This window comes from Passer montanus, unplaced genomic scaffold, assembly GCF_014805655.1.
Source record: "Passer montanus isolate IOZ18808 unplaced genomic scaffold, ASM1480565v1 scaffold39, whole genome shotgun sequence".
Lineage (NCBI taxonomy): Eukaryota > Metazoa > Chordata > Aves > Passeriformes > Passeridae > Passer > Passer montanus.
Genome location: NW_024368707.1, coordinates 642,980 through 670,635, shown reverse-complemented (window position 1 = coordinate 670,635; position 27,656 = coordinate 642,980). Strand labels below are relative to the sequence as shown.

At 37.6% G+C, this 27,656-nt stretch overlaps 1 protein-coding gene across 4 annotated transcripts in view; it reads left to right on the top strand.

Moving 5' to 3' along the window:
• The window catches only part of DCBLD2 (discoidin, CUB and LCCL domain containing 2), a 55,392-nt gene that overhangs the window by 12,883 nt on the left and 14,853 nt on the right, over positions 1–27,656 (top strand). For 3 of the 4 annotated variants that reach the window (XM_039718002.1, XM_039718000.1, XM_039718003.1), the window contains 13 exons: positions 5,015–5,242; positions 10,401–10,538; positions 11,720–11,771; positions 13,131–13,203; positions 15,461–15,594; positions 16,239–16,279; positions 18,372–18,587; positions 19,794–19,918; positions 23,739–23,886; positions 24,300–24,470; positions 25,428–25,521; positions 25,893–25,942; positions 26,812–26,949. In XM_039718002.1, the coding sequence (XP_039573936.1) occupies positions 5,015–5,242; positions 10,401–10,538; positions 11,720–11,771; positions 13,131–13,203; positions 15,461–15,594; positions 16,239–16,279; positions 18,372–18,587; positions 19,794–19,918; positions 23,739–23,886; positions 24,300–24,470; positions 25,428–25,521; positions 25,893–25,942; positions 26,812–26,949 (1,608 nt within the window). The remainder of the gene's footprint in view (positions 1–5,014; positions 5,243–10,400; positions 10,539–11,719; positions 11,772–13,130; positions 13,204–15,460; positions 15,595–16,238; positions 16,280–18,371; positions 18,588–19,793; positions 19,919–23,738; positions 23,887–24,299; positions 24,471–25,427; positions 25,522–25,892; positions 25,943–26,811; positions 26,950–27,656) is intronic. The other variant, XM_039718001.1, reaches the window with a different exon arrangement.

Sequence of the window (27,656 nt, the reverse complement as noted above, 5' to 3'; positions counted from 1 at the left end):
ACCAGAAAGGGTGTAAGAACATGTGGCCAAAAGTGAGAGGCTTGCTTTTGTCTGTGGCTGTGCTGATTTAAACTGCCTTCAAGTGTTTATTGAGCTGTGGCCTTGCTTATGGCAGTGTGGGGTATTTTATGTTGTGAAACACCTGTAGTGGGATGAAATGCCCAAACCAGTTACTATTACTGAGGCAAGTAAATGACATTAAGATCAAAGTGGACTGTGTGCTTGCTGGCTTGTTAAGAAAATTAATCCTGACAGTGGAACAGATTCCTTCCTGAAGAACATCACTCTGTGGAATTTGGTGGAAACAGCAGTGAGTTTGGAGGACACAAATAAGGGCATTTGAAAATGCTTGGAAAAGCTGTTTGGAATTTGATGTCTCTGTGATTTAATTCCTCAGTGTTTCTTATTCATGGAACTCTTTTGTTCTTTGTGTAAACTTTCTTGTCCACACTGAGAAAAGCAAAAAGCTGATGCAGTGGCTTTTAGTGGTATGCTGAGGAAAAAGTAAGGAAATGCAGAGCACAGGAGCTGAACAGAAGAGGAGAAATTATAGTAATGCATTGAATCAGAAAGAGTTGTGTATTTGAAGTTAAAATGAATGTTTTAAAATAACCTTTTTTGCCTACATGACTCTTATAGGTTTGTTTAGTTAAAAAGTTTCAATTACATCCAATATTTAGTCACAAACATACAAAAAATAATAGCTTATATATGTAAATTCTTCTCAGGAAACTCACTGGTTAAATTGAGTCTGTTCAAAAGGCAGTGCCATGTGTTAAAATTGAGATTGGTTTTTTGATATGCATCAGCTGTGCTTTATAGGTTATAATATTGAACTGTCTAATGTCTTTATTATTCACTCTTCTCCAAGTCAGGAATGGGAAAATATTCACTGGTCTAAAAAATTATTTTAAACATGTTTTGATAGTGAGTGCAAGCTTAGCAGTCACTAAAAGCAGCTGTTCTCCAGGGGGAAAAGCTCTGATTGACTTCCACAACTACAAAGTATAGTTAATTGTTTTTTTGGGGTTTTTGGTGGGTATTAATAACTTAGCACCCACTCCTGCATGTTCAGTATTCTTTCATTTTATTAAATTCCACATATTCTTCAAGTATAAAAATCCTGTAGATTTGGTATCTTTGTGTTGGTCTGAGTCCTATATTTTGTTGATGTAAAGAACTTGGCACTAGTGATTTGCATGATTGCATCAGACATCAGTGTGCCATAGCGCAGGGGTCATATGAACTCCTTCAGGAGCGTTCATCCAGGCTGCATTCAGAGGTGCCTGCAGAGGAAATGGATCCTGCTTCTGATGGCAGCAGTCTGCCTTCCTCTGTCAGCTGCTTAAGAGGTGCCCATGTTTCTAACACAAGTTTTGGTGATAAGCTGAATTTTTCCTCTTTGCTGTGAACTTGGTCCCCAGGACATGTGAGAATGGATGCACATCTGCGGCCCCTCCACGTGTTAGGTGTGATGTGTCCACACCAGTGACCTGGTGCTTCTACAAAGTGCTCTATCCGTCTGTCTATCCGTCTGTCTATCCGTCTGTCTATCCATCTATCCATATCTATCTATCCATATCTATCTATCCATATCTATCTACCTACCTACCTAGTGTGGGAGGCCTGTAGTCTGACAGAGAAGTCTGAAAGAAAGCAGGAGACTTGTTCAGCTGTGTACTGACAACAGAGGTTGTTAACCCATCCAGGAATAATTGATTATGGGATTTATGTCTGTCTTCTCTGTGTTCTTAGATATTCTATTCTCACAGGTTAACAGAAGCAAAAGATTCTGTGGCACTTAATGACTTGCACATTAACCAAGTGACTACTGTCCTATATATGCTGCTGTAGTGAAAAGAATTGTACTTTTCTTGGAGAAATTGCTGACTATTGCAGATTACTCCCTTGATGCTGGATGTGTATGTGTCTCTGGAGTTCATCAGTGATGTTTAAAGAAGTGTGGTAGAAATGATGAAGCACCACATTATATGGAGAGGCTAAAGAACTGCCCTTTTATAGGCATATACATCTTAAGCAAGATGGATCTGCAAGTTTCACTGGAATTGTGATTTTTAAAATTTTCCAAATAGCTCATGAGTGATGCTACTGCCCTTGGCAGACTGTATATGCCATGGTAATCTTCAGATTCTTCAGGCATGAAGTGTCCGGCATTTCTGTTATCACTAACCTAAATGAAATACAATAAAAAGATCTAAAGTGTCCATTCAGAATAAGCTACTTTTGAAAACTGACTTCATAGCAAGATGCTGCAGTTCAGCACAACGGTTTTTCCTTCCCCTGCCTTTCTAGTATGATTTGACAGCAGGTTTTTAATATGCATAGAGGAGTATTTTTCCTCTCATGTTTTTAAGAAAGCCTACAACACAAGGGAGGTTTCAGATTCACATTTCCATTAAATTATGTGAAGGAAATTAGTTTTTCTTTTTAGCCATGGGAAACAAGACATTGTTCCAAACTGCAAGAGGTAATGTTTAATGATGTGTCTTTAAAAGAAAAGTCCCAATTTTTAAAACTTAAAATATTTTATTTGCATTTTCTCTCCTAAATCTGTTTAGTTGTTTTGGAGCTCTTTTGCTTTTTTTCATCAGAAAGCTGTGCAGAAAACATGCACATTGCAGTTATTGTTTCATGACAACTCAACAGCAAGCTAGCAGAGAGAAGTGTTTAAATGAATGTTAGGCATGATCTTTTCTAGTTTTATCTGGAGAAATTTACAGCTTAAACACATTTTGGGTCAAAGAGGAGACACAGGCTTTTCTTTGTCTTTGCTTTCCAGCAGCATAGGCTTAAGATGCAAGAAGGTGGAGAAGAATCAAAGATACAGAATCATGTGCGTTATTGGTATTCTTGGTTTTAAGAAATAGTATTTGTGTGGTGACTGCATTGCAATAACAGGCATATTGAAATGAGAAATAATTAACTTCTGAGCATTATAGTTCATGCAAGGATTTTTATTTTTCTTAAAATGCATTCAGAACAGTGTATCTGCCCATAGAGGTGAATGCTACTATGATTTCATATTCAAAAGGCCACTGTGTCAGTGTATTTGCAGAGTATTTTCAATCTGTGAATGAATAAGCAATTGCTTACCCCATCACAGGACAGGAAAAGCACAGAACTGGTTAATGGCTCATTGCTTTTGTTTAGGACATAGCCTAAAACTGCTGCTTGTGTTGATAATTATTTTTATATCTACAATAGAAAGAGTTTTGAAATGCTAGCTCCGTATATCACCATGAATATATTTGTTCGTTTTTGTTGTTAATGTAATAAATTTCATGCATTTTGTAGTCTGTGTGAGTATTTGCTTGTGAAAATTTTACTAGAAAAGGAATTTTTTATTGTTAAGTGTTAGCATATTAAGACTAATCAGAAATCTGACATTTGAGTCCATAGTCGCTAATAAACCAAGGCCATACAGACTCTGCATAATAAAGCTTTCACTTTTCTTTGGTTTATAACATGCCTTTTGAAAGAAACCAAGATTATATTGAGATACAAAGCATGCGGTTTAGTAATACCTCTTGATAATGTTGAACAATGTTGTCTTGTGTTAGAAAAACTCTAACTTAGAAGAGTAATTGATCAGCTGTCATCCAAACAGAAATAATATTTGCCATGGGATAAAACAAAGTATTTTAAAGAAAATTGCATTAATGAAAACATGGCTGAAGAACAGCTTCAGAGATACAAGTTTTAATTTTACTAAGCAGATATTCCAGTTAACTTTTCCAAGGATGTATCGTTCTCATTCCAGACTACTAGCAAGATAAACAGCTACAGTTTGCATCTGCATCCATTTATGATTCTGTGTTTACTAGCAGCACCTTATCTTTTATAGCATGCAGCTGTCTTTCAAAGTGCTCAGATTATAAGGAGAATAGTTTTTGTTAACAAAAAATTACTTGTATTTACAAGCAGATTAATCAGACCTAGTTAACTTAATCACAGGGGTTTGTTTTTTCCACATGGCTTCAGTGCATTGGACTTACTTTTCCACTCAGTCTTACATATAATACATTTAAGAATTTTGAAATTTAGTTGAATTTCTTAAGTATGTGTACAGTTTTTGTACCTAAAGCTCAGCTTACCTTTTTGTATTTAGTAGAGGAACTACACTTATTATTGTGTAATGAAACACTTTTAACTGTCAAAACAAGTTTCTGTCAGTAGGAATCATGGTGATCATTGTCAATGTTACTCTGAGAGCATTCACATTTCTAAATCAGCACAGAAATTCTTGCACTTTTTATGCTACATACTGGGTGATATATATGTCTAGCTGTCGAGTAATCGAATTTATCAGTTTGCTCTTTATAATTTAGTATTGACAATACACAATTTGTGATATTGTTTTCCGTTCATTAAATAAATTAGTTTTAGTACTGTTATGCTGTTTAAAATTAATACTCAAATATTAGGTAGAAGGCTCCAGGTTGGAGTCACAGGAAAATTCTGAAAAATTTAGTATGTTCTCCAAATGGGAGTGAATTGCAGGATTAAAATAGTGGCACAGTAGAAAACAACATATTTGCGGTTTGGTAGTGGTCAGAGGTTTTTTTAATATGCTGTATTTTATTTCCTGTCCAATGGCTTTCTACTTCTTTTTCATTGTGTTGTAAGTACAGTAAACCAGGAAAACCAATGTGCTCTTTTTTTATTGTCAGGTTTTTCTGTCCTTTTCAGCATCTGTTTCCTTCTGTACTGAGGTGTTGAGGAAATACAAAATAGCAGGGACACTTCCTGTACTGTCCATGCTGTTTTGTAAGTCATTATGGATCTCTTTCCATCTCATTGAGGAAGTTGTAGCAGCTCTCTGGTTGCCTGTGATGATAAGCAAAAAGCTGTGGTAGTTAAGTGACATTTATCACCATTGCTGTGTCATTTGCATGTGAGTTACCTTGTAGTTTTCTCACAATGCGGTTTGTATGGTGTGATATGAGGCTTTGAAGATGAACGTGGGAGCTGATTTCTGTCTGTTCTTTCCTAGGTGACGGGTGTGGACACACTCTGCTGGGCCCTGAGAGTGGGACCCTGGCCTCCATAAACTACCCCCAGACCTCTCCCAACAGCACTGTGTGTGAGTGGGAAATCCGTGTGAAGCCTGGGCAGCGAATTCAGCTCAAGTTTGGTGATTTTGATATTGATGATGCTGATTCCTGTCATTCCAGTTACCTGAGAGTTCATAATGGCATTGGCCCCAACAGGACAGAAATAGGTAGGAACTTTAATTGTCACCATTTGAGAACGGTTGTCTTGCATAGAATTCAGATGTACTTTTGTTACTTTTGTTACTTTTTAACAGCAGCTGCATCATAAATGCAACACAGGTCCTGTAATAATCTCAGATTCTTAAGATTCTCAAAGGAAGCGCCACTGCAATATGGTGGTTTTTTTCTCTGACATTTCCTAGTAGCTTGTAAAGTTCTTGTAAGCAGTGAAGTGGGAACTGTAAAACTAGAAGCATCTTCATTAAAAAAAAGGTGTAAATATCTATATCTATCTATCTATCTAGCTGGTGTTAAAGGATGACCGGCTTCAAAATGCATATAGTCCAAATATCCTCCATCTTCTGATAATGTTCTTCGTTTTAGTTCTCTTCAGGATAATTTCACAACTAGTAGTCAGTGGGGTTGTTTTTGAATAGCAGTGTGATGTTCTCATCCACATCAAGGTGTATGTAGGGTGTTTAGACTCTAACGGTTACTTTGCATAAAACTCAAAATGAATTGTCATTCTTCTTTTTCTAAAATTAGCTATTATGCAGATGATCTTCATTTTCTTTCAAAGTTTTAATTTGGAGAGAGAGAAAAATATTTACTTCACTGTTTTTGTGCAATTCAAAGGCTGATCACGCTAAAGTGAGTCTTTTTCTAAAGAGGCTAGTGGAGTGTTAGGTTTATTAACCCTCTTTTCCAACTGTTACCTAGGTAAGTGTGTGTGAAAATATGTGCTTGGAGCTGTTGAGCCAGACTTGGTCTAAAATAGGAAACACTGAATACCTTAAATGGCAAGGAACGGTCAAGTTTTGATAAGGCTATTACTCACTTTCATAAGGGACTTAATGGGTTCAAGTAAATTCCTGCTTTATTGTTTCCCTTGCTTTTCAGCTGTGGCCTGCTGGTGTAGCAGCACAGTATGTTGGGGAAATATGTGTTGTTCTGCTCTTAATAAATTAAATCACAGGACAAACAGTGACAAGTACAGATGAGGTTCGGTTCGGGGTTTTTTTAATGTTTAAAGCAACAGACACTGGAGAGATTAAACAGTGATGTTATAAGTAAAAATGAAAATATGCCCAATTATAATAAAAAAATAAAAACTAATTTATTTCGTGACCGTAATACAGTCCGGACCGCCAACAATCAAACGGACAGCATAACAGTCCCGGGAGGTAAGCTGGGTGAGCGTAGATATGGGCTCTGTCGCACCAAATCCCCCTCGTCCACACCGGCTACTCCGAGGCAGCGGTTCTTATACTCTTTAATTTGCCCGCAGCAGAATCCCTTTGTTTCTTTTTAGAGTTCTTCATATTCAGGTTGGTTTCTTTCCTCGGTCCGGGCTGCACGAAGCCTTCATCCGGGAATTGATTAATACATTTCCCCATCCCCGGAATCTGGCATTCAGATGGCAGGTGTTGATGGCTCTGGTCTTCTCAGATAGGTATCTTGTCCAGGCCATCATCTCTTGGGCATCACTGGCCACATGCTTTTGTGAATGCCCATCTCCTGTGCAGCTGAAGTTTCCTTCACATGTAAATGTTGTGGTGCCTCTTTGTCCATCTGCCGCAGTTTAGCCATCCTGAGGATAAAAATTTCTCCCTCTCCTTTCCCCTATGCACAGTAGGTTCATTTTAAATATATTGTAAAAAATCATAGTCCTCTCTCTTCTAAAAGCTACAAGTTGTTTTATTATGGTTGTATGTCCATTTAGTTCCAAATTACCAGCAAGAAAAGGTGCCACTTTGTTTTCTGTCTGCTTACAATAAATTAGAGATACTTTTATGTAACTCTGTCTGCATGAATTACTAACTATATCTCTAACAAGTGACTTGAATTTTCTTGGGAAAAATCTGGACTTATCCTAAGTTTTTCCATTCAAGACTATTGACATGGTCTAACATGAAAATACTTGTTTTACATAAAATCTGAAATTCAGTCATACCTTTTACCCTATTTTACCCAAAATGACGTCGTGATTTGACCAGGAAGTGAGTTTATGAGAAGGTTGTGGTCAAACCAATCAGTGGCCAGATTTGAAAACTGGCACCTGATGTGGCCACCGGGGACCTGGATACGCCTCTGAGAACATACAGGGGTTAAAAGCAGGTGTGGTGGAGCCCTCTGCCTTCAGCAGAGAAGGATCTCTGTTCATGAGGCCCCTCAGCCCCAGGGGAGTAAATATGGGGGGGGACAGGTGTCCCAAAGGGTAAGAGGCTGCCACTTCTTGGAACCAGGCAAAGCGTTCTTAAAAGAACCTAAGAAGCCATTTGGATCCATGGACAGTGGTGAGAGCACTGGACATAGAAGGAAGATGGTCACCACGGCAGATTCTCTCCAGGCGGCTGCCACGTGTGACAGAAGCACAGGAGGTTCCAGCTGTGTTTCCTGGGGAGGCCCATGGTGCAAGAGAGAGACTCCTCTCTCCTGATGAACTGGGGAGAGGTTGTGTGAAGGATGGTATTGGACTGAGAATTGAGTGTTAGAGGGGATTGAGTGTTAGAGGGGTGGGGGGAGGAGGAGTGTTTTGGAGTTTTTCCATTGTGGATTATTGTATGTGGGGTTTTTTTTCTTTTTTTTCCCCCCTCTTGTCTTTATGTTATAGATTAATAAAGTGTTGTGTTTTCCCTCCATTCCCAAGTTGGAGCCTGCTTTGTTCTGTCTCCCGGTCCCATCTCACGGTAACCATTTTGGAAATACACCTTTCATGGGGGCACTGGCATTGTGCCAGGGTCAGTCCATGACAGTGACTTAAAAGTTGGCTGGTTAGATAAAAAAATAAATTGTTAGAGGGTTCATTGAAAAAACAGAGAGTGTTTCTAATGAAGCTTTTAAGGGCTAGTGCTTATTCCAAGCCTTTTGAGTATTCATGAAGAAATCAAAAGAAGATTCAAATGCTCATTGTTAGGTTTGTCTCTAGTGTAAATGAGATCTAGAGAAGTTTATAAGATTTCAGTACAGTCAAATCACTATGCATCTGTAGTCAGATATACTTATTTAAGACATGAGAGTTCCCTCTCCTGTTGCATTGTAGCTGTACAAAAGCACTCGGGATCCTTCAATGCATAAGTACAGACAAAATAGCAATATTACATCTTATGCACACACAGTTGACAGAGGTGTTGCTACAGTCATGCTTTGTCCATTCCTAGTGCTTGCTTTTTAAAAGATTGTCAAAAATCAGGCAAGAGACCAGGGGAGGGTTAGAAAAATTATTTATAGTGTCAAAAGTATGCCTTGCTATGAATCATGAAGCGCATCACTCTACAGTTTTGTCAAAGGCCGTATGTCCATGGGCAAGCAGCACTGGAGAGTTATCCAAGCTGGATTTAAATGTCTTGCACTGTGTATTTGCCTGAAGAAGGGGATAAATGGTGTTTTAAGAGGAGTCTCATGATGGTCACTCATATGACAAGATCCAGTGGCTGAAAACAAACTTTTAAAAAAACTTTTCTGCTTTTTTATTAGAAGATACCCTTGCTTTGTTAAAAAAAATCTGAAATAAGCGTCATCTAGAAAGCTCTGAATAATGACAGGAATTTGTACTTTAACTTTTAAATTTTTTAAATTATTTTGATAGTGTTTGGGAGTGCAGTTCACTTTTTAAAGGAAATTGACATACATATTATATTTATTTTGTATTCTATTTGTGAAGAGCTATTCCTGCAGGACTGTGTTACTCCACTTCCTCTACATTAGTATGGTAATTTGCCTTCATTTGAGAAAGGAGTCTTGCCTCTTTTTCTGCTCTTTCTGCTATATGATAACATACTCATTATGAGGAAAGCAAGTGGAATGATGAGCTAAAACAGAGGCAATGTCATTTACTGCCGGTGATTATCCACTTTGCTTATCCACTGCAGAATCTTGAATAGGGTTATAGATGATTTCTACAATATGGAATGATCATAGTAGACTGTAGAACAGAAGATTATTTTTTCTAAACAAGTTAATTAACTGGTCAGTATCTTTACTAAAGCTTCTAGTTAGTAGGACTGGGGAACTCCATATTGACTGGGGCCTGTTTAACAGTCATTCATCCATTAATGTGGTATCAATTCTAGAACTTCATAGGACAAATACTGTCAATATCTGTGGACTCCAGCAGTTGAAATGGTGTTATTTTTGTTTATTTTCTATGGCAAGAGAGGCACCCAGGTACAGAACCTTTGTTATGTATTGTTGCAGGCGGATCCCCAACCAGGGAATAACATGCATTGACTCCATGATTGCAGAAGGCTGAACAAATGCTTAATTAAGCTATACTATATTATACTACATACTACACTATACTATACTAAAGAAAAACCCATGACTCTTACAGACAGTCACGACACAGCTTTGACCTAACTGGTCAGTCAATCCAAAACACCATCACCAGTGTCCAGTTAACAAATCCCTTTTGGTAAGCAATCTCCACAACACGTTCCACATGTGCCATACAACAGATGCAGCAAGTGAAGATAAGAATTGTTTTTCTGAGCTTTCTTACAGACTTTCAGCTTCCCAGGAAAATCCTGAGAGAGAGAATTATGTCTCTCTATGTTCAAAGAATATGTGAATACCACAGTTATGTTTTTTAGGTGTGATAAAATAGAAAGTAAGCTAACTGGTAATTTATCTTAATGGTGCTTACCTGTGATATATGTATGGCACTGCTGCAATGCAGTGAGCTGTGCCTGGTGCTTTCCAGAATTAGGGAAAGTATGTGATAGAGTCACATGGAAGAGTCTATGAGGAGGAAGTGCTCCAGCAGCTTTGGGAAAAGGAGGGCTTTTTTTCTCATTTGCTTCTGTAGATGCTTCTCATTGTCCTAACTTGATATTTTTCCTTGTGAGATTCCTCATATTCTTTGAAGCTCTGAGTATGAAGGTTATACATGGCTAGAGGTGAATGGGATAAGGTCACATTTATCTGCAGGTATTGGGGTATGTAAGACCTTTGACAGTGACAAAACAAATGTGGAACTCACAGTCTACCATTTGCTTTAAATGGTCACTAAGCATTATTTAGTGTCATTCTCATATATTTGCTTTTGAGTATACACTAGAACTAATGTGAGCCTACACTGCAGATGAAATAAGAGGCTGGAAATTGAATAAGATGCTTATTACATGTGATGTTTTGGGTCAATATTTGCTCTTCTCCTCTCCACAGGAAAATACTGTGGGTTTGGCTTTCAAATGGATGGTTTAATTACTTCAAAAAGTAATGAAGTCACAGTACAGTTCATGAGTGGAATTCACAGTTCTGGACGTGGATTTCTTGCAGCTTATTCAACCACTGACAAATCAGGTATTTATAATTATTTGGTGATTTTTCTCTTCTGGCAGAATTAGAGCTGTCTAGTAAAAACACAGAACCAGTTCATTTACTCCTACAGTCTTACAAATCAAATTCTAAAAATTTAGTACACTTTCATGATACTTCTGTGTAGGAAATTTGACTGCCTACCTAAAAGTTGCTGTAGTTCTAGAGAAACGGTATCAAAGCTTACCTTGAATAGCAGAGTAAAAATGTCATTGTCTGTTATAAATGAAAGGACTGCTTCAGATTCAGGACAAAATGCATTTTTTCAGGTAGTAGTCAAGCTGGCAGATAGCTAAAAAGTTTTCTTATCGACCTATATATATTTTACACAGACTAACATAGTGGAAATTTTTATTTCAGTAGCAGCATCCTGTACTCCCTTAACTCTTTAATGACATAATCTGCAGACTAGTTTTTTGTCTTTTTCTTGGTTTTTTTTTTATCTTGGTTTTAGTTCTTTTAAGCCTCTGAAAGAGGTTGTTGTGTTTGTTGTGCATCTCCTCCCACTCATTGTAAAGGTGAGTGATACATGTGGTCTGCAAGGAAATGAAGGAGCAGCAGCAACTGCCTCAGAAGGTGAAAAACCTTATCTGGATGTTATTATTAAAAGAATAGATGAAGAGTCTCAGTTTTTAATTTTGTAGGGTTTTTGATTCTTTCCTCTCTGTATTTTGGACTGTATGTGTTGATACACAGCAGACACAAAACACAAAATTTGTGGTATCAGTCATAGATGCCAATAACATAGCATTCTAACATTTGTTCTCTGTGGTGCTTGTGTTCAGCACTGCAGAACTATTAAATGGTGAAACCACATGCCTCTTTATCTTATTAATTTAATTTTGTAAAAGGAGCATATGCTTCTGTTTCTGATTGATCTCTGAAATATAGCTATAAATTAAAATTAAGCTGCCCAGTAAAAGGATTTTTGTAGTATTATCTAGTGTCGTATTCTCAGTAGATTTCCCAGTTACTCAGACAAATTAGCAAGGTTCTGCTGTGATACAAAGTCTCTTGCAAGAAAATTTAGTAGGAATGTGTTTTTTTTCATTCTGAGACTTTTTTTTTAAGCCTCAGAGGCTCAAATGTATGTATTCATGCAGTTTAAAAAGCATATTCAACCTTTTGTCTTTTTCATCCTTTTGACTTTCATTTTTTCTTTCCAGACTTAATTACCTGTTTAGACAATGCAAGTCACTTTTCCGAACCAGAATTCAAGTAAGACTGATTTTTACCTGTTTTCCTTCCAGTCTATTTAATGAAGTAATTTTAGTGTTTCTGCTTTGCTTTGTTACATATTCTGATGCAGCTTGAAAACTGGCCATCCAGAGAACTTGAGACACAAACTAATTAGGGTTAGAGCTGAAGAATTTTGACATTTGCACTCCTCCTTCCTCCTCCTGTCTCTCCCATTTGTGCTATTTACTTGCAGTATACGGTAGAACCTTGTTAATTTGTACTAACACATAGGAGCTCCTATCTGATTTTCATAGAAAAAATATTGCTTTTATAAATATATTTTAGCAGGTACACAACTTAATTACTGAAATTTATGTTGCAGTTACCTAAGGAGCACTAAATGATGACATGTATTAGAAATTGCAGACCCATTTCACAGTTTGGTGCTCATTAATGAGGTTCTGTGGAGACACAGAATGCTTTACATTCTGAAGGAGAAAATGTGTCATTTCCCTGCTATCTCCTTCCCCATTTCCATCTAAGCAAGGCCAATGTTTAAAGCTGCAGACTACTATGAAGTGTCTAAGCTTACTTTTTGGAGAACTTAAGCCGTGGCAGCCTGAAACATTTCAAAGTGCTACCTCTGCATTTCTCCTTCATCTTCCCAGGTTCCTAAATAGGGCTCTAGTTGTAGGTTCTGGCCTTAGTCAGTGTGTGATAAAGTCTCTGAATTCCCCTGTTTTCATGGAACCTACAGTGTTGCTTCAGCTGTTGCTGAGTTGTGGTGAAAATGTTGATGCTTTTACTCCACTTTACTTTTAGCTCTTGAAAATGTAATTTTCATGTGTGCAGTATGAAATGGTGCTAGCACATGAACACAGGCTTGCTCCAGTGGTGCTGGTGTCTTGCCTCTTGCTTTTTATGAGCTAGTGGTAATTTGGCCAGTTTTTATGATCTAAGCATTGCCAAAAGCTATTACAAAATAGCATTACGTTTCAGATGCTTTATTTAAGGGTGTAATACAAATAGATATGAAGGTCTCTAGTTCATAAAATACAGTTCATTAATATTTTTAGTTATGTGACTTTGAATTTACAGGAACCACATATTATTGATAATATAAAATGTTTTATTAGTTCATCATATTGAGACTGGAACTGTACTTTCAGCTGGGACTTATTTTAAAACATTTTCAATGTTTTAAATTTAATGTCTGCCCTCCTGTTGGGTACTTCTGAGTATTTTTGGTCTGATTTGATCGGTCTTCAATTAGGAGATATCATTACATAGTGATCCATGAATAGCAGAGTCTTGTAAATCAAAACTGTAACTTTTTTATAACAGTAAGAGAGTTGTTGGTGCATGCATATCCTGACTTGATATTCTGTTCTCTTTCAGTAAGTATTGTCCAGCTGGATGTGTGATTCCTTTTGCTGATATTTCAGGCACTATTCCTCATGGATACAGAGATGTAAGTGAAAATACCATGGGCTAAAGTGAATTTTTGTAAAACACATGGTGGATAATGTAAGTCAGTTGTAGTTGTTTACATTAGTTGTGCTTCCTGTATGCTAGGATTTGTACCTCCTAAAAGAGAACAACATGGTACTTATTTTTTAGCACTGGTGCTAAATGACAGGTGCTTTAGATGTTGCCATCTCCAAGAAGTGGAGTAGTGTAGTGGAGTCTCAAATACTTTCATAAGTCCTGCAGAGAAGAGTGGATCAATCAAAAGAGTGGGTTTTTTCAACTCCCTGTTTTCTTTTACTTGGTTTTCTCAGGCTGGGAAGTTCAGATTTATAAAGAAAGAACCAGTTATTTTAATGATGTCCTCTTGTTTTTGACAATGTAATGCCTCTTTCAGCAATATTGTAGTGGTGATCTTAATTTTTGTTACACTTTAGAGATGAAATACTGTTTAGGCTCAGCAGCTATAAAATAATTTGCAAAACAAATTTAATACTCTAAGAGTAGTTCTATAAATTGGTAATGAGCATCTTTAATAATGTATTGTTTACTTAAAACACTGCAAAACCCTATACGGTATTTTTCTAATGTAAGCCTTTGCAGGTCAATTAATGAACTTGCCATAGGATGGGCAGATGTTTGCTTTGTTTATTTTTAAGTTATTATAATTTTGCTAGCAGTCTACTAAAAATTACATTAAATCCTTGCTTTTTATTTTAAAATACTCTTTTAATAAGCCCTTAGATGTAGTACAGATATAAGACAATGTAAAAATGTTAGTAACCAAAGATTTTAGTATTAAATACAAACTTAAAATATGACTGTTTCTTTTTTCCCCAAATATTTGTAAATCCCAGGCTACTTGATTAAACAATCACCCCCATGTAAAAATGTCACCACAGTGTAACTGTATGACATGTTCTGGTCCCCAGTGAGTCCGCACTAAGTGGCTGCAAGGTAATTTTTGTAGCTAGTAATAATATTAAATTGATTCTCTGTGTCACAAATTTGCAGCATCTGTAGGAGTTCTGCTTGTTGGGAGTTTTTGTTGTTTTTTTTTTTTTTCAAAAAATCTGGTATAATTGTTTTCTATGGAGAAAAACTAAACCTTTTCCTAAGGAAACTTAAGGAAATAAATGCCTTGTGACTTTCTTTTTGTATACTTTATCAACCAAAAAAGGCTAGGAATTTCCCAGAAGTCAGGCTGTGTGGAAAAAAATGAAATTGTCCAGCACTTTAGACCAAGTTTCAGGTTGGGATTTCTTATGCATCTCTTTCAAATATATGGGAACTGTTTGCTGCTTTAAAAAATACAGAGAGTCTTGATTCTTTTCTGTGTGACCCTAATGTCCAAAGTTCTTGCGGGCTTGGAGCTCTCACTGCTGACATCTGGTGAGCAGGGAGGAGAGAGCTGTATCTCCTCCTGAATCTCATGCTCTTATTTTAATGGAGAGGAGAGCTGTGTTGATCCCAGACCTGTTGGATGTGAGCTTACTCTGGGCAAGCCTGACAGACTTGGTGTGATGAGTGCTGCTCACTGTGGCACCTGTAGCCTGCAAGCCAGTGAAGTGTCACTGTGACATTTGTTAGTAGATTCTGTCATCCAGGGAGAATGATACCCTGCATCCAGGCAAAAACATGATACCCTGCAAGAACATTTTTTATTACTGGTCTCCACTGACTTGTACAACATAGGTAATTGACTTGTTTAGGATGAGTTGTATGCATTTATACTGTGGCTTTATGTGGATCAGTGCTGGATGGTTAAACCATGTTTAACCACAAGTTCTGATAAAAAAATCCCTTAGCTAAAAGCTACAAAATGTGCAGTGCCTCACCCCTTAATCGTGAGAAAATAAACAAACATACTTTCAATGTGATTTCTATGTTAAAAAGTTTTCTATGTATTCACATGTTTTATTGTCTAATATAATTTATTATAGACTGAGCCTGCCTGTCTGGCTTTTTTAGACTGATTCACTTTGGTGTTGGTTTGAGGTCATTTAATTACAACAGTTACATTCTGAATGCATCTGGGTGAAGACACAGTGAAGTGTAGGGCCTTCTTCTTGTGTTTTTATGAATTCAATAATAAATAAAGATGAATGGTTTCTAAATAACCAAGATAACAGTTAACTAAGTATTTTAATGTAATAATAACAAAGACTCTAACTGGACAGTGTAGCATTTACAATATATGGTGTGGTGTTTAATTTATTGACTTAGTAGTATGAAATTTTTCTTTCCCTTCCTTCTTCAAGTCATCATCACTTTGTATGGCCGGTGTTCATGCAGGTGTCATGTCAAATACTCTGGGTGGTCAAATTAATGTTGTAATCAGCAAAGGCATTCCGTACTATGAAAGCTCCCTGGCTAACAATGTCACCTCAAAAGTGTAAGTATAATTTCCTTATCTTTAGCACCTTAGGTCTTGGTATGGTTTTATTCTGGGATTAATTTCAGCTCATGGACCTATATGTTACCTGGACTGGTTCTCTTCTCTAAATTTCTCACACTTTTGCTATAGTGTAATTGTTTTACCAAATAACTTTAATCTCTAGACCATAAATTTTCATTTTCCAAATTCTGCGAGGAGTTTTTACCTTTTTGGCTATAAATTACTACTGGTCTGTGGAAAAACAGCAATTTAATTGCAGCTTTTCAGTTTCAGGAAAAGTGTGTAGCTTTTCATTGTATCTCAAGTCCCACAAATGAAAGCAATCACAGGAGACTGATATGTGTTACTATGATTAGCTTAATTTGAAAAGAAAGCATTTTAATGAAGTCTTGCATTTTGCTGGGGGATGTTGCTTTGAAAGTATTTAACCCAGTATCTCTGGACTTGATTTCATTTGAGAAGGTGCTTGTCCTGAAAGCGCTGCATCTTGCTGGCGGAATGTGTTAATCATTAAGTGCTTGTTCCGGCACATGTGCATAGGTTTCAGTGGCAAGCAGTCAGACAAGAAAAATAAATTGAAGACAGTTTGTTTCAATTTTTCTCACGAGGAACTGTAAAACATCATCTTTTGTTCTCTGCAGGGGACCCTTGTCTACAAGTCTCTTCACCTTTAAGACGAGTGGTAAGTGTCACATGTGTTACACGTTACTACTTTCATACAAACTTTGTGAAGAAGTGGGTGTGCAGGTATTTTATGTCTTAATTTTTTTTCTCATTTGTGAGACCTTTTTTTACCACATTCTTCAATAATGTATATTTTTGAATTGTTTTACTATCTCTACTTGATGATTAATCATCACTAATTTATAGGTACAGCAGTGTTTCGAGTAAGCCTTGCTTATCTGCAGAAAGAGATTCTTTCAGGCTAATTAAATAAATAAGCTGTAGTTTTCTAAGTGGAAGCTAGTTTTTCTCTAAGTCACTTTAAATGCCATCTTTGAGTGGATGTTGGAAATAATGTGAAGACAGTACCCTTTCCTTAGTCTCTTTAACTATTCTAAGAACAATGTAAAGACCAGAAAGCCATCATGTCTGTTTTTCATAATGATAAAGTTAAAAAAAGAAAGGGAGGGGGAATCATGCAGATACTTCTCAAAATAAATAAATGCTTTTCCTAATATATAAATCAAGGCACCGTGATGGGGATATAAAGACAGGAATCTGATGGGCAGGAGTGTTTGATGATGGAAATGTATAAATAAGGAAAAATTAGAATATACAGTGCACTTAGTATTAAAATTATTTCTCTCTCAGGCATCTGCAAGAGCTGAGAGAAGGAATTACAGGTCTAGTGTCCTTATGTATAAAGAATATTAAACACAGTGATCCAGGCAGGGTTTGCTGGGTTTTTTTTGTCTTTCACAATGTGATCTGATAGTATGTATGAAAGTAATTAAATGGCCTTGGAAATTGGAAGAGATAGGAAAAAATGCTAGTCTAGACTTTGTGAACTTCAGTGACACATGAGAAATTGAATTGGCTAGAGACAAGATGTAGCTCTAGATTAAAATGTCTGTAGCTGGGTTGCCTAGGACTTAGGTGAGGGGAAAAAAACCCTGTAGTATGTTCAAGTGAGATTCATCAAACTGTGGTGAAGGTCCTAATGTGTTCCTGCTGTTGCAGTTGGTTTTATGACTTGGTATGAAGTAGAGGAGTGTGTTAGTGCTAGAGGCGTGGTCAGTGCAGAGAAAGATGAGACTAGTTATGCAGGAAGAACTGCCTGACTTTGAGGCTCAATAGAAATTAACTGAAGCGTCACAGAGCAAAGAGTGGAATGTAGCAGGTATTTAAAGACTGAGGCATTTCTGCTGACAAGTGGCAGCATGTTAGATGGAAAATGACAGATGAGGGAAAGAATTTCCTTAGTGAAGTGATCCTGTGCTGTGGCAGGTGATGTACATTCAGCAGAGACAGTAAACTACTAATGGCATCTCACAGGACATGGGCAAGACTTTCTCTGGGATCCAGTCACACATGGGCTATGCCGCCTGTGCCTTCCTTGAGGGATGAGTGCCCCCTTTGGTGGAGAGAGGGAGTTCGCAGGAGAAGGGAAACTTTGCTGGGTTGTTCAGCCTGCCTGACGGAAAGCAAAGATTGCTCTATGCTGATACTTCTGAGAACTGTGCATGTGAGGGGGAAAACATTGGTATTACAGAACGAGAAATTCAGCCCTGAATTTAGGAGACGTTTTTCAGCCACCAGCAGAAGGCAACATTGAAAGAAACATTTAATAAGAATGGTATCCAGAAAAATGTAACTAATTTCAAGGATGTGTTTGAGCTCAAGGCCAGGCTTATGACATGACTTCCTACATGCTTTGGTTTTGTTCAAATTAACACTGTGATGCTGGGGTTGGTTTAAAAACCCAAGAAGTTACACAGACACAAGAAAGGAGCTAATGAACCAGTAGCCTGTTGGCCATTCTTGCAGCAACCAGATATACTTTTACACCATGAATGTTCCCCAGTGCTTCTCGTTGAGTGCTCTGTGTGAGTGGTGACTGAGAGAATATCCACATTACTCTTGGAACAGGCACAAATCACGGCATTCTTGTTCTAGCATCCCTGTTAGAAAGCAAAAGACAGTGTGTTTTGCTGGTATTGTTGTTATGGAATAAATTTAGATAGCAATTTAATATTTGCATGTAAAGTCTTAAAATCCAAGCAGCATAACTTCAGTTCTTATTTACAATCATCGCCTTTTCTGTTGTTCAGGTTGCTATGGGACACTGGGGATGGAGTCTGGGGTGATTCCTGATTCCCACATCACATCATCATCGATTCTTGAGTGGCCTAACCAAACAGGACAAGTAAACATTTGGAAACCTGAAAATGCCAGACTAAAAAGGCTTGGACCTTCTTGGGCTGCATTTATCAGTGATGAACATCAGTGGTTGCAGATTGACTTGAATAAAGAAAAGAAAATAACAGGTAAGTGAATCTGATGTGACTTTTCAGCAGCAATCAAAATTTTCAGTTACTGATATCCTTTTCACCAGTGCTGGGCCTTAGATAAAGCTCAGGTGGCACTTAATTACCATTACACTTAATTTGATTCCATGTCCTAGCTGATACACTGAGGAGCCTGGAGCTGAAGAGGTGTAGTAGAGATTACATCTCTTCCATCAGAATTTGTTGAAGTGTTTCCTGTGGTTTTATTGGACCCTTGATTCTTGCCTTTTCCTGCTCATTGTCTCCGTGGAGATGCAGATCAAAATCCAGTCAGCTGGTACTTCCGGTGCAGGTGTAGTGACTTGTGTTCCTAGGTTTTCTTTAGTGCCTGTCATGGCCACAGTGAATCAAACATCAGTACTGAGGTGTTGGCATTTTGGGTTGAATCTCCAGGGTAGCAGTTGTACCTTCAGTGCCAGTGTTAGTGTTTTCTGGTTTAATCCTTCAGAGGTGATTTTCTGTTGTTAATAGGCATGTTTGTCATCTGATGTAAATCAAAATTAAGTTGGATTTAGGTTGAGTGCTTCATAGAGTCCAGGGCTTTAAGGCTATTGTGAAACATGTTCCACTGATCAGTTTGTGCTTGTCTCTTTCCAAAATGCCTGAGTTGGTCTCTGTAACCTCAGCTACACACTCTGCTATCAGCAGTGTGGCTTGCTGTCATTAAGCAACTTGGATTTACCAGTGGCCTTTGTTGCTACCTCTCTGGAGACTCTTTGTATTTTGCATTACTCCACTAATTCTTCTGCTAACAAGCCTTTCCAAAACAGCTTTGCTGTGTGAGTTGTGCTGCAGCACTGCAGTGTCAGCTGTAGGAAGCTGCAGTTCTTTCAATGGTGCCTTTAGGTTGGCAGTACAAGAGCAGGGAGAAGCTGTGTCAGCAGCTGGAGACAGGAGTGAGCTGTGGTCAAATGAAGGGGCTGTTTCCATCAAGAAATGGGGCGTGGGAGGAAGGACTTAGCAAGGTAATACCATGAAAATTAAAATACAAAGTAAGTAAAATGAGTTTACAAAGTTTCAGTCACTGTAGAAGCTTCACACCCTGGCCCTTTGGATAATCTTCTTGAAGTTAACTGGACCAGTTAAGACTCTCTGCTATACAGCTCTGGATTCAAAAACAGATCTGTTAATTTTTACAAAGTGGTACCAGTTTTTTGTCCTAACTGGGTGCCTCAATTTTCACAGGTATTATAACTACTGGATCAACTTTAGCAGAGCACTACTATTATGTCTCAGCCTACAGAATTTTATACAGTGATGATGCACAGAAGTGGACAGTGTACAGAGAACCTGGCATGGGTAAAGATAAGGTAAAAATACCACATACTTTCTAGGCATGTTGTAAGGAAATTTCACAATTGTAAATATAAGTAATTTTGCTATGATGAGGAATCATTAAATAACTTTTATTTTCAGTGTTATTTTGAATCATAAACAACAGATAAGCAGAAGAAAATATAACAATATGCAAGTATGTAAGGATTTGAACAGTTCCAAAATTCAGGTGTTATTTCCATTGCTATTTGGGATGGGAATATTCTATACAAGAAACTTCTGTTGCTACTGGTAGGTTTTCTGGTACTGCATCTCTTCAATAATAATTCTGTTTCTTTTAAAATAGGTTATATATTTTAAAATTAAGCTTTATTTTCTTATCCTCTTAGAATTACAGAATAAATGTAATGGGTTGTATGTTTTTTCATGTTTCCTAATGTTTCTGTCAATTTTAATTTTTAAGCAAATACTGTTAGGTTTCTTATATAAGAGAACAGCCCTTGCAGAGGGAGGGGTATGTTCAGATTGCAAATGTTTTGTCACACAGAAAAAGTCCCTAATATTAGCAGCAAGATAATCTTATTTTCCCCATGTTTACAGCTCTGCAGTATTTAATAGGCAGCAAAAATGAGAAAATTTTTGTCTTCCCAGAGGTTCAGATCACATTTTCTTAACGAAATTACAAGATTCTTAGTAATGTGACTGGAACTAGATTTTCCTTCTTTTTCTTAAAATCCTTGGATGTAATTTATCTGAGTTCTATAGGCTGGTGGTATTAAGTACATGTAATTGTAACTACTAGTCTGGTAGTTTTTTTAGAAACAGGTTTTAAGGATGGTTACTTTGTCCTTGGTCTTCTCTTTACTCTGGGTTAAGAATGTTTCAAGGTAGGATGTATCATCCTGTTGAAGTAATAGGCTGAAGTTTGTTAAATTAAGACATATTTGATCACTGAATATAACTGCTGTAGGAAACTCTTGGAAGAGAGGGCAAGAATTTACTGTTGGGTCTGAACTACATGTGAACTAAAGTCACGGTTGGTGTGAAGTATTCAAGAAAAAAAGGAAAAAAACAGCATATTTTGCCAGTTTTGAGTGCCCTCTTCTGGCCATAAAACAAGATCTCAATTAGCAAGCTGCCTAGATTTAGGCTTCAGTGTTAGTTTGACAATTTTCTTCAAAAAACGTTGCAGCTATTACTTAGAATCTGAGTGTATTGTTCCTTTTGCATGGTCATGAAATGAAAAAAAATTGTGGAGCCTGAAATTACAGGCAACAGATCTTTCTTTGTGTTTTTTGTGTCATTAAGGGACAGGGCATGAAGAATCATATGTACCCAGGAACTGGCAGATGTAGTTAAACGACAGAAAAAAATGGTTCAGTTTTTCTATTTCAAAGTATCAGATTTTCTCTCTGTCTGCTTTCACCTCACTTGATACAGATTTGCTTTCGGATGCATCTGCTTTGCTTACAGGCTTCTCCCTTTTTAGCATGCCAGACCAGCTGGGAAGTGCTAGTCCCTGGTTTTATGAAATATGTTTGGAATTCCTAACATTTTTCAGGAGACTAGAAGCTTTTCCAAGCCTTTCCTGTAGTCTTTTTTGCAAATACCTTTTAGAGATTTGGCAGTACTCAAGAAAATCTTCTCTTCATTTTTCATGGATTAAAAAAAGAGTAAATGCTTGAATTGGGGAAAAAGGACAAATGAGAGTTGCAGTGTTGGAAAAGCTTTGTTTAACAGCACAGAGGGAAATGGAAAGTGTTTGATAATAAAAAGACTATGAAAGTGATTTCTCATTAAAAAGTTAGTGCTGTATTTAGCTCAGAAGCAAATTATTTTTTAATGCAAAATTTAGGGTAACAAAAACCACAGAGCTGCAGGTAAAGTTAAGTTACTTCTGTAACACTGGATGTCAAAAGCCTGGACTAAAGATCTTTACTGTTAATCCTTCTTGAAGGTAAGAGATGGTGTTGCTTATTTTTGCCCTTGCTGTTAGATGCTCAGCCTCAGAAACCTGACATGAGATTCAGCTTTAAGAGTTGGGCATCTGTGTCCTTGCTCTGTAACATCTGCATATGTTGCTTGGGTAGCCAGATGTGCCTTCTTTTGGTGCTGGGCTCTGGCAGGCACAGCACAAGCAAGGACACAGTACAGCAATTTGGGCTGGGTGCATCCCCTCAGGAAGTCACCTCTCTTATTTTTCTTCTCACTTGCGTCCTTACCAAAACAAAAAAATTGTTAGTGAGATCTGTAGCTACAAGCCTGTAATGAAAAAAAAAATAAATCAAAAACCAAAACAAACTAGTAAGGGAAAAGTGGCTGTAAATTGGAACCCAGTCTGCTGTGGGCACATGAACTTCAACTACTTGGTGCTACTAATTTATATCCAAAATAACATCATAGGCTTGCCCCTGCATTTACTGTGTCTTCACTTCTTGCTACTAAATATATTTAAGAACAAGAAGCTTAAATTCAGAGCAGGGACTTGTTTTGAATGGATAGTTTCCTAGAATAATTATTTCAGGCCTCTAGGGATATTCTAGACTTTTTTTCAAAAACTCAGCAATGCAATACAGAAGTCTCTTCTCTTGGGTATCAAGATTGAAACAGCAGTGATTTGTGTTTATCAGAGATGTGCTAACAGCTCTTGACTGCTCCATGTTATGCAGACACATCAGCTGTTGCACAATGCAATGCCTGTCTTTAAGAATGGCAGGGTGCTTTATTGCTTACCAAGTGGTGTAAGTGTAATACCTTATAATACTGAGTTTTTTCAAGCAAGTGCCATAATTGTGCTTTGCATTGTGTCCACCATGATTTGCAATGTCTGTATCAGTGCTTCAAAAGAAAGAACTCATTTACTGTCATCCCAGTGGTGACCTGTGTTGCAGTAGCACCACAGAGTTGCATGTGCAGGGCCAAAGCCCTACTGCTGTGCACAAACATGGAGAGGCAGCTCACTGCCTACCAAAAGACATGGTGCCTAACCAGTCTTCCTGAAGGAAGGGGAGGGTTGGAGTACTGGGCCAAGCTGCTGTATTGTTTTAAGCAGCTCGAGAGTGACAAATCTATGATTGGCTGTAAATCTGCCAGTGTGCTTGCATAGCATCTCACAGGCACTCTTCTCACTGCTTTTAAAATTCAGCCAGACTCATTGTATGTTGTCACATTTTGATGAGTTCTTTGTGTGCAAGGATGGCAGTGAAGGACCAGCTTGAGCACATCCTTCACGCAAAGTCTGTGCCCTTCTCTTGCAGAACCTCATGGCTCAGTGTAAGACTGAGGAGAGCTTTCGCATTCTGAACCCAAATTCTTCTACTTTGTTGTGGCTCAGCACTTGCAGGCAACAGCCACCAGAGGACAGTGTGATTACACACTTGAGGGTGCCTCCCAGTGTTTTCTAATGAAAACCATCCTCAGACAGGCTGTGCTGAACTGCTGGGTTGTGTGAAGGCACTCCTTAATTCCAGCTTGCACAGTGTCACAACTCATTGCTATCCGTGTATATTTGAAGAGTAAGTGTAAAATACCAAGAAGGAGTTAGAATGACTCAGTGCCATAAACATGTGTGTAACAGCAGGCTGTGCTTGGGGAGCATCAGTAGGATATTCCATGGTACCTTTACTCTGAATTGTGTAACTGTGTGCATACATACCTTTCTTTGTTTTATTTAGTTGTAAATGTAATGAGGCCAAGGGAGTGGGCAAGTGCAGGCAGCAGCAGTGTTCTGGGGTGAATTGAATCCTTCACTGTTTAGTCTTCTTAAATAAAAGACTAATATAGGTAGTACTTACTCAATTGCTATTGTATTTGTAGAACATAATGTTTCTCTCTTTTTTCCCCCTTCTTTTCTAGATATTTCAAGGGAATACTGAATTGTACCAGGAAGTTCGCAATAATTTCATTCCACCTATTATTGCACGTTTTTTTAGGATTAACCCCTTAAAATGGCACCAGAAAATTGCAATGAAAGTAGAATTGCTAGGATGTCAGTTTAGTATAGGTAAGACAACTGAAAACTTTCAACTGTGCAAGACAAGAAGTGAAACTATTAAAGTTGTAAGTGAAATTACTAAGATTAAAAGTTATATCATGGGTATATTTTCCGTGAGTCTGAAGTACTTCTTGGCTGCATAATACTTCTTAAACTGGTATATCTGAGTTTATCCAAAAGTTATTGTGCTTAAGCAGGAAAATACTGAATTTAGGTGTACATAAGGTAATTTACAAAACAAGTGTGTCAAAAGATGCCAATCACTTGCTTTCCATGTCATTGATTCCTGGTGGGCGGTTTCCTCATTATATAAAATGAACAAAAGCTTTATAGCAAACTGTTCCGGCTGTCTTCTCCTGAAAAGGAGATATGGAAAACTAGCACTTCAAACAACTTACCTTATAAATTCTGTTCTTCTGAAGGTCGTGCTCCTAAAATCACCTTGCCAGCACCGCCTCAGAACAAGAACGATGAGAAGAATGCTGACTTTGTGGATGACTTCATTCATTCAGTGAAGACTTCACTGCAGACAGATAAAACAACTTTCACACCTGAAGTAAAAAACACTACAGTGACTCCAAGTGTAACCAAAGGTATCCATCGTTAAACAGTAGAAATGTTTGGAACTCCTTATAGCGCTTTGGCATACATAGTGCTTTCTGCATTGAAATTTTCCCAAAACTTAACAAATTACAGCAGATTATAAATATTTTATTTATAATATTTACCATTTATTAAATACACAAATGATAAAAGATGTGCAGTTGCATGCTGCATGAAGATGTGTCAAGTAATATATATAATATAAATGTATATACAATATATATTTTATAGATATATAGTAGTTCCATCTTCCAGAGCTTGTTCAAACAATGTTCAGGTTTTAATCACTGAACAAACTTTGTCAGAAGGAGAAGTTGTAATTTGGACTTCCCTTCTGAATTAATCAGATGTAGCTGCTTTATTTAATAATTTCTTAGAACTTCGCTATATCTTTGATATAGCAAATCTTCTCTGGAGCAATTTTTTTGACATGAAATTTGAAAAATGTCACTTGGCATAATCATTTTGTTTATCAAAGAAAATGGTCAGAAAAGGGAGCAAAGTCACTGCAGATGTGGACACTGCTGAAGTGTCCTTTGGATAGCAGGGGACAGGATCACACACAGACCCAGCACTGACTGATTGGGATTAACTGTTAAGGTACTGTGGAATTTACTTCTTAAAGGAGGTTTGAACTTACATGGTGATATTAAGCGATTTTCTGCATAAAAAATAGAATACAGTATTGTAACAGAAAAACCATATATTAAAACAAACTGATTGATTTTGATGAAAAGCCCTACAAAACCACCAGCTCTGCATGCATGTAGAAGAGCCAGATGTTAATTGAAGTTTGCACTGTGGGAGCATCCAGCAGAGTAGCTTAGCTGGGGGATCTGGTGTGATAGACACTATACATGAAAACTGTGCTCTATGCAAGTAATTTTCAAATCAAAAATTGATTTATGAGAAGCTCTTTCTGTCTGACACAATTTAATGGCTTTCAGATGTGGCATTGGCAGCAGTTCTGGTTCCGGTGCTGGTGATGGTCTTCACTACTCTGATTCTTATCTTAGTTTGTGCGTGGCATTGGAGAAACCGGTAAATAAATAGATGGATGAAAGCGCTTTAAATCAATGTTAGCCTGGTGTGTGGGAATGAAATGCTGCATGTATTGCTGTGGGAACTCTGTGGTCTGCACTTGTGGAAAGAATTGCATTCTTTCTGAGAAAATAATCACTTGACTAGTGAGGACAAAATAGCTTTTTAACTGTTTTCATTGCAAGTGCTTTGACTGAAAACTGGTTTCTCTGGTAGCAGCAGACTGGTGATGGGAAGCCAGGTGACTGGTGCTAATACATTAAATTTGAGGACCAGTTACAGCCAAGGTGATAGTTGCTGAGCATTAATTAATGCATCTTTTGATTAACAAACTCGTTAAAGTAACCCTTTTGTCCTTTTTATGTTAACAGCAAGAAAAAAACTGAGGACACATACGATCTACCTTACTGGGATCGTGCAGGTAACAAAATATTTTTATGAAACAATTTTCTCAGTCGTTTTTTGTTCAATGTTTATTTCAGATTGCAGTTACAGTTTCCACTAGCAGAGCTTCTCTAATGCTAACTGAGTGAGGCATAGCAAACTGAATTTCTTTTGTGGACCAGCTTAATTGTACTGCTTCTTTCTCTGATTTCTTTTTTTCAGAAATAGTAAACATCATGTCTCCTGTTAGATCTGAGCACTTCAGGCTTTTTTGTGAACGAAGTAGAAAACCTTTTAATTATACAACATGAGGGAAAAAATTAATTTATAACAAATGTCTCTATACCTTTGATAATCATTTATTTGGTACTTTTTTGTCCTGGCAAAAAATCTTCCATCATAGTGTATGAGTTGGGTCAAAAATTTTGTTTTCATTGCCCTACTAAGCATGTCGGATTTAGGTATATCTTCCATCCAAATGTCTTGTGCCTCATAAACTTAAGATCAGACAATTGCACCAGGCAGCTCTTTGCAATGGTCCTGAAACCACCTGTGCCCCAGGTGCAAAGGGCAGTGCAGCAGTTGGGTTGGTATAGCTAGGTGACTGTGCTTTGCTTCTCTGGCCTCTGTTGAAAACTTGCACACCTGTGTGTCTGCTCACTGGCAGTCTTAAGTATGTCTTACCCTTTAGACAAGGAACCCTTTAATCACTTTAATTTGCTACATATTTGTTTCTGATAGCTCACAGCTCTGATGTCTTAGGGTATTACTCAAAATAGTGATAATGGAGTTATTTACCTGTTTCACCAAAATATAATCTGTGCTGAAAAGTATTTTAGTCGCTTAAAACACAGTATGTATGCAATCTTGGGTGGTTTTTTTTGCTTTTTTTTAATCCATGTGAAGGATGGTGGAAAGGGATGAAGCAGTTTTTCCTGATTAAATCAGCAGAACATGAAGAAACTCCTGTATGCTACAGCAGCAGTGAAATCAGTCACCTAAGACCAAGAGAAGTCCCAGTAATGTTGCAAACCGAGTCTGCAGGTAATTTGTGGGCTATGTTTTTTATATATGTATGTATGTATGTTTATGAATGACATGCCAAATATGTCAGGAATCTGGCTACATTTAGTTATTTCCTGGTTTTGGAGGGGAACAGAGGAGAAGTGAGTCGTTCTGTGGGTAAGCATATCTCTTAAAATGCAGGCTTTTTCGTGTCTGTTCTCTCATTTCATGTGCTATAGATAGACACTTCCCAAGTTAATGCAGTAACTGAAAGGTTCCCTATTTGTTATTAAACCTCATAAAAAGTGAAAGTATTATTTTGGTTATATTTTCATACACTGGAAATAATTTAATCACAATATTTTTATGCACTAATTGGAAATATGGCACTTGATTCTCTACCTTCACTGTATGGGTTAAATCAAACTTGGGATCAGGAAAAGGAGGGTTTATGGATAGTGCCTCATGCCCTGTCCCTGGTGAGCCAAGCATGGGAGGAAGATGACTGACTGTGCCTTTGGTTCTGCGCTTACCTGCTGATGGCAGAATTGGGCAGATGTGCAGGAATTACAGCTTCACTGTAGGCAGAATTAGTTTTCTTGTTTGGCTGCTTGTCTGTTTTTACCCAGCTAGTCAGGCTTTTCACCTCCAGCTTTTGTAACTCAGATTATCTGTTGAGCTAAAATACCTCAGACTACATTCAAGCTTCCCCCCTCAAAGGACAAACACTCCACCTTAAGGACCAC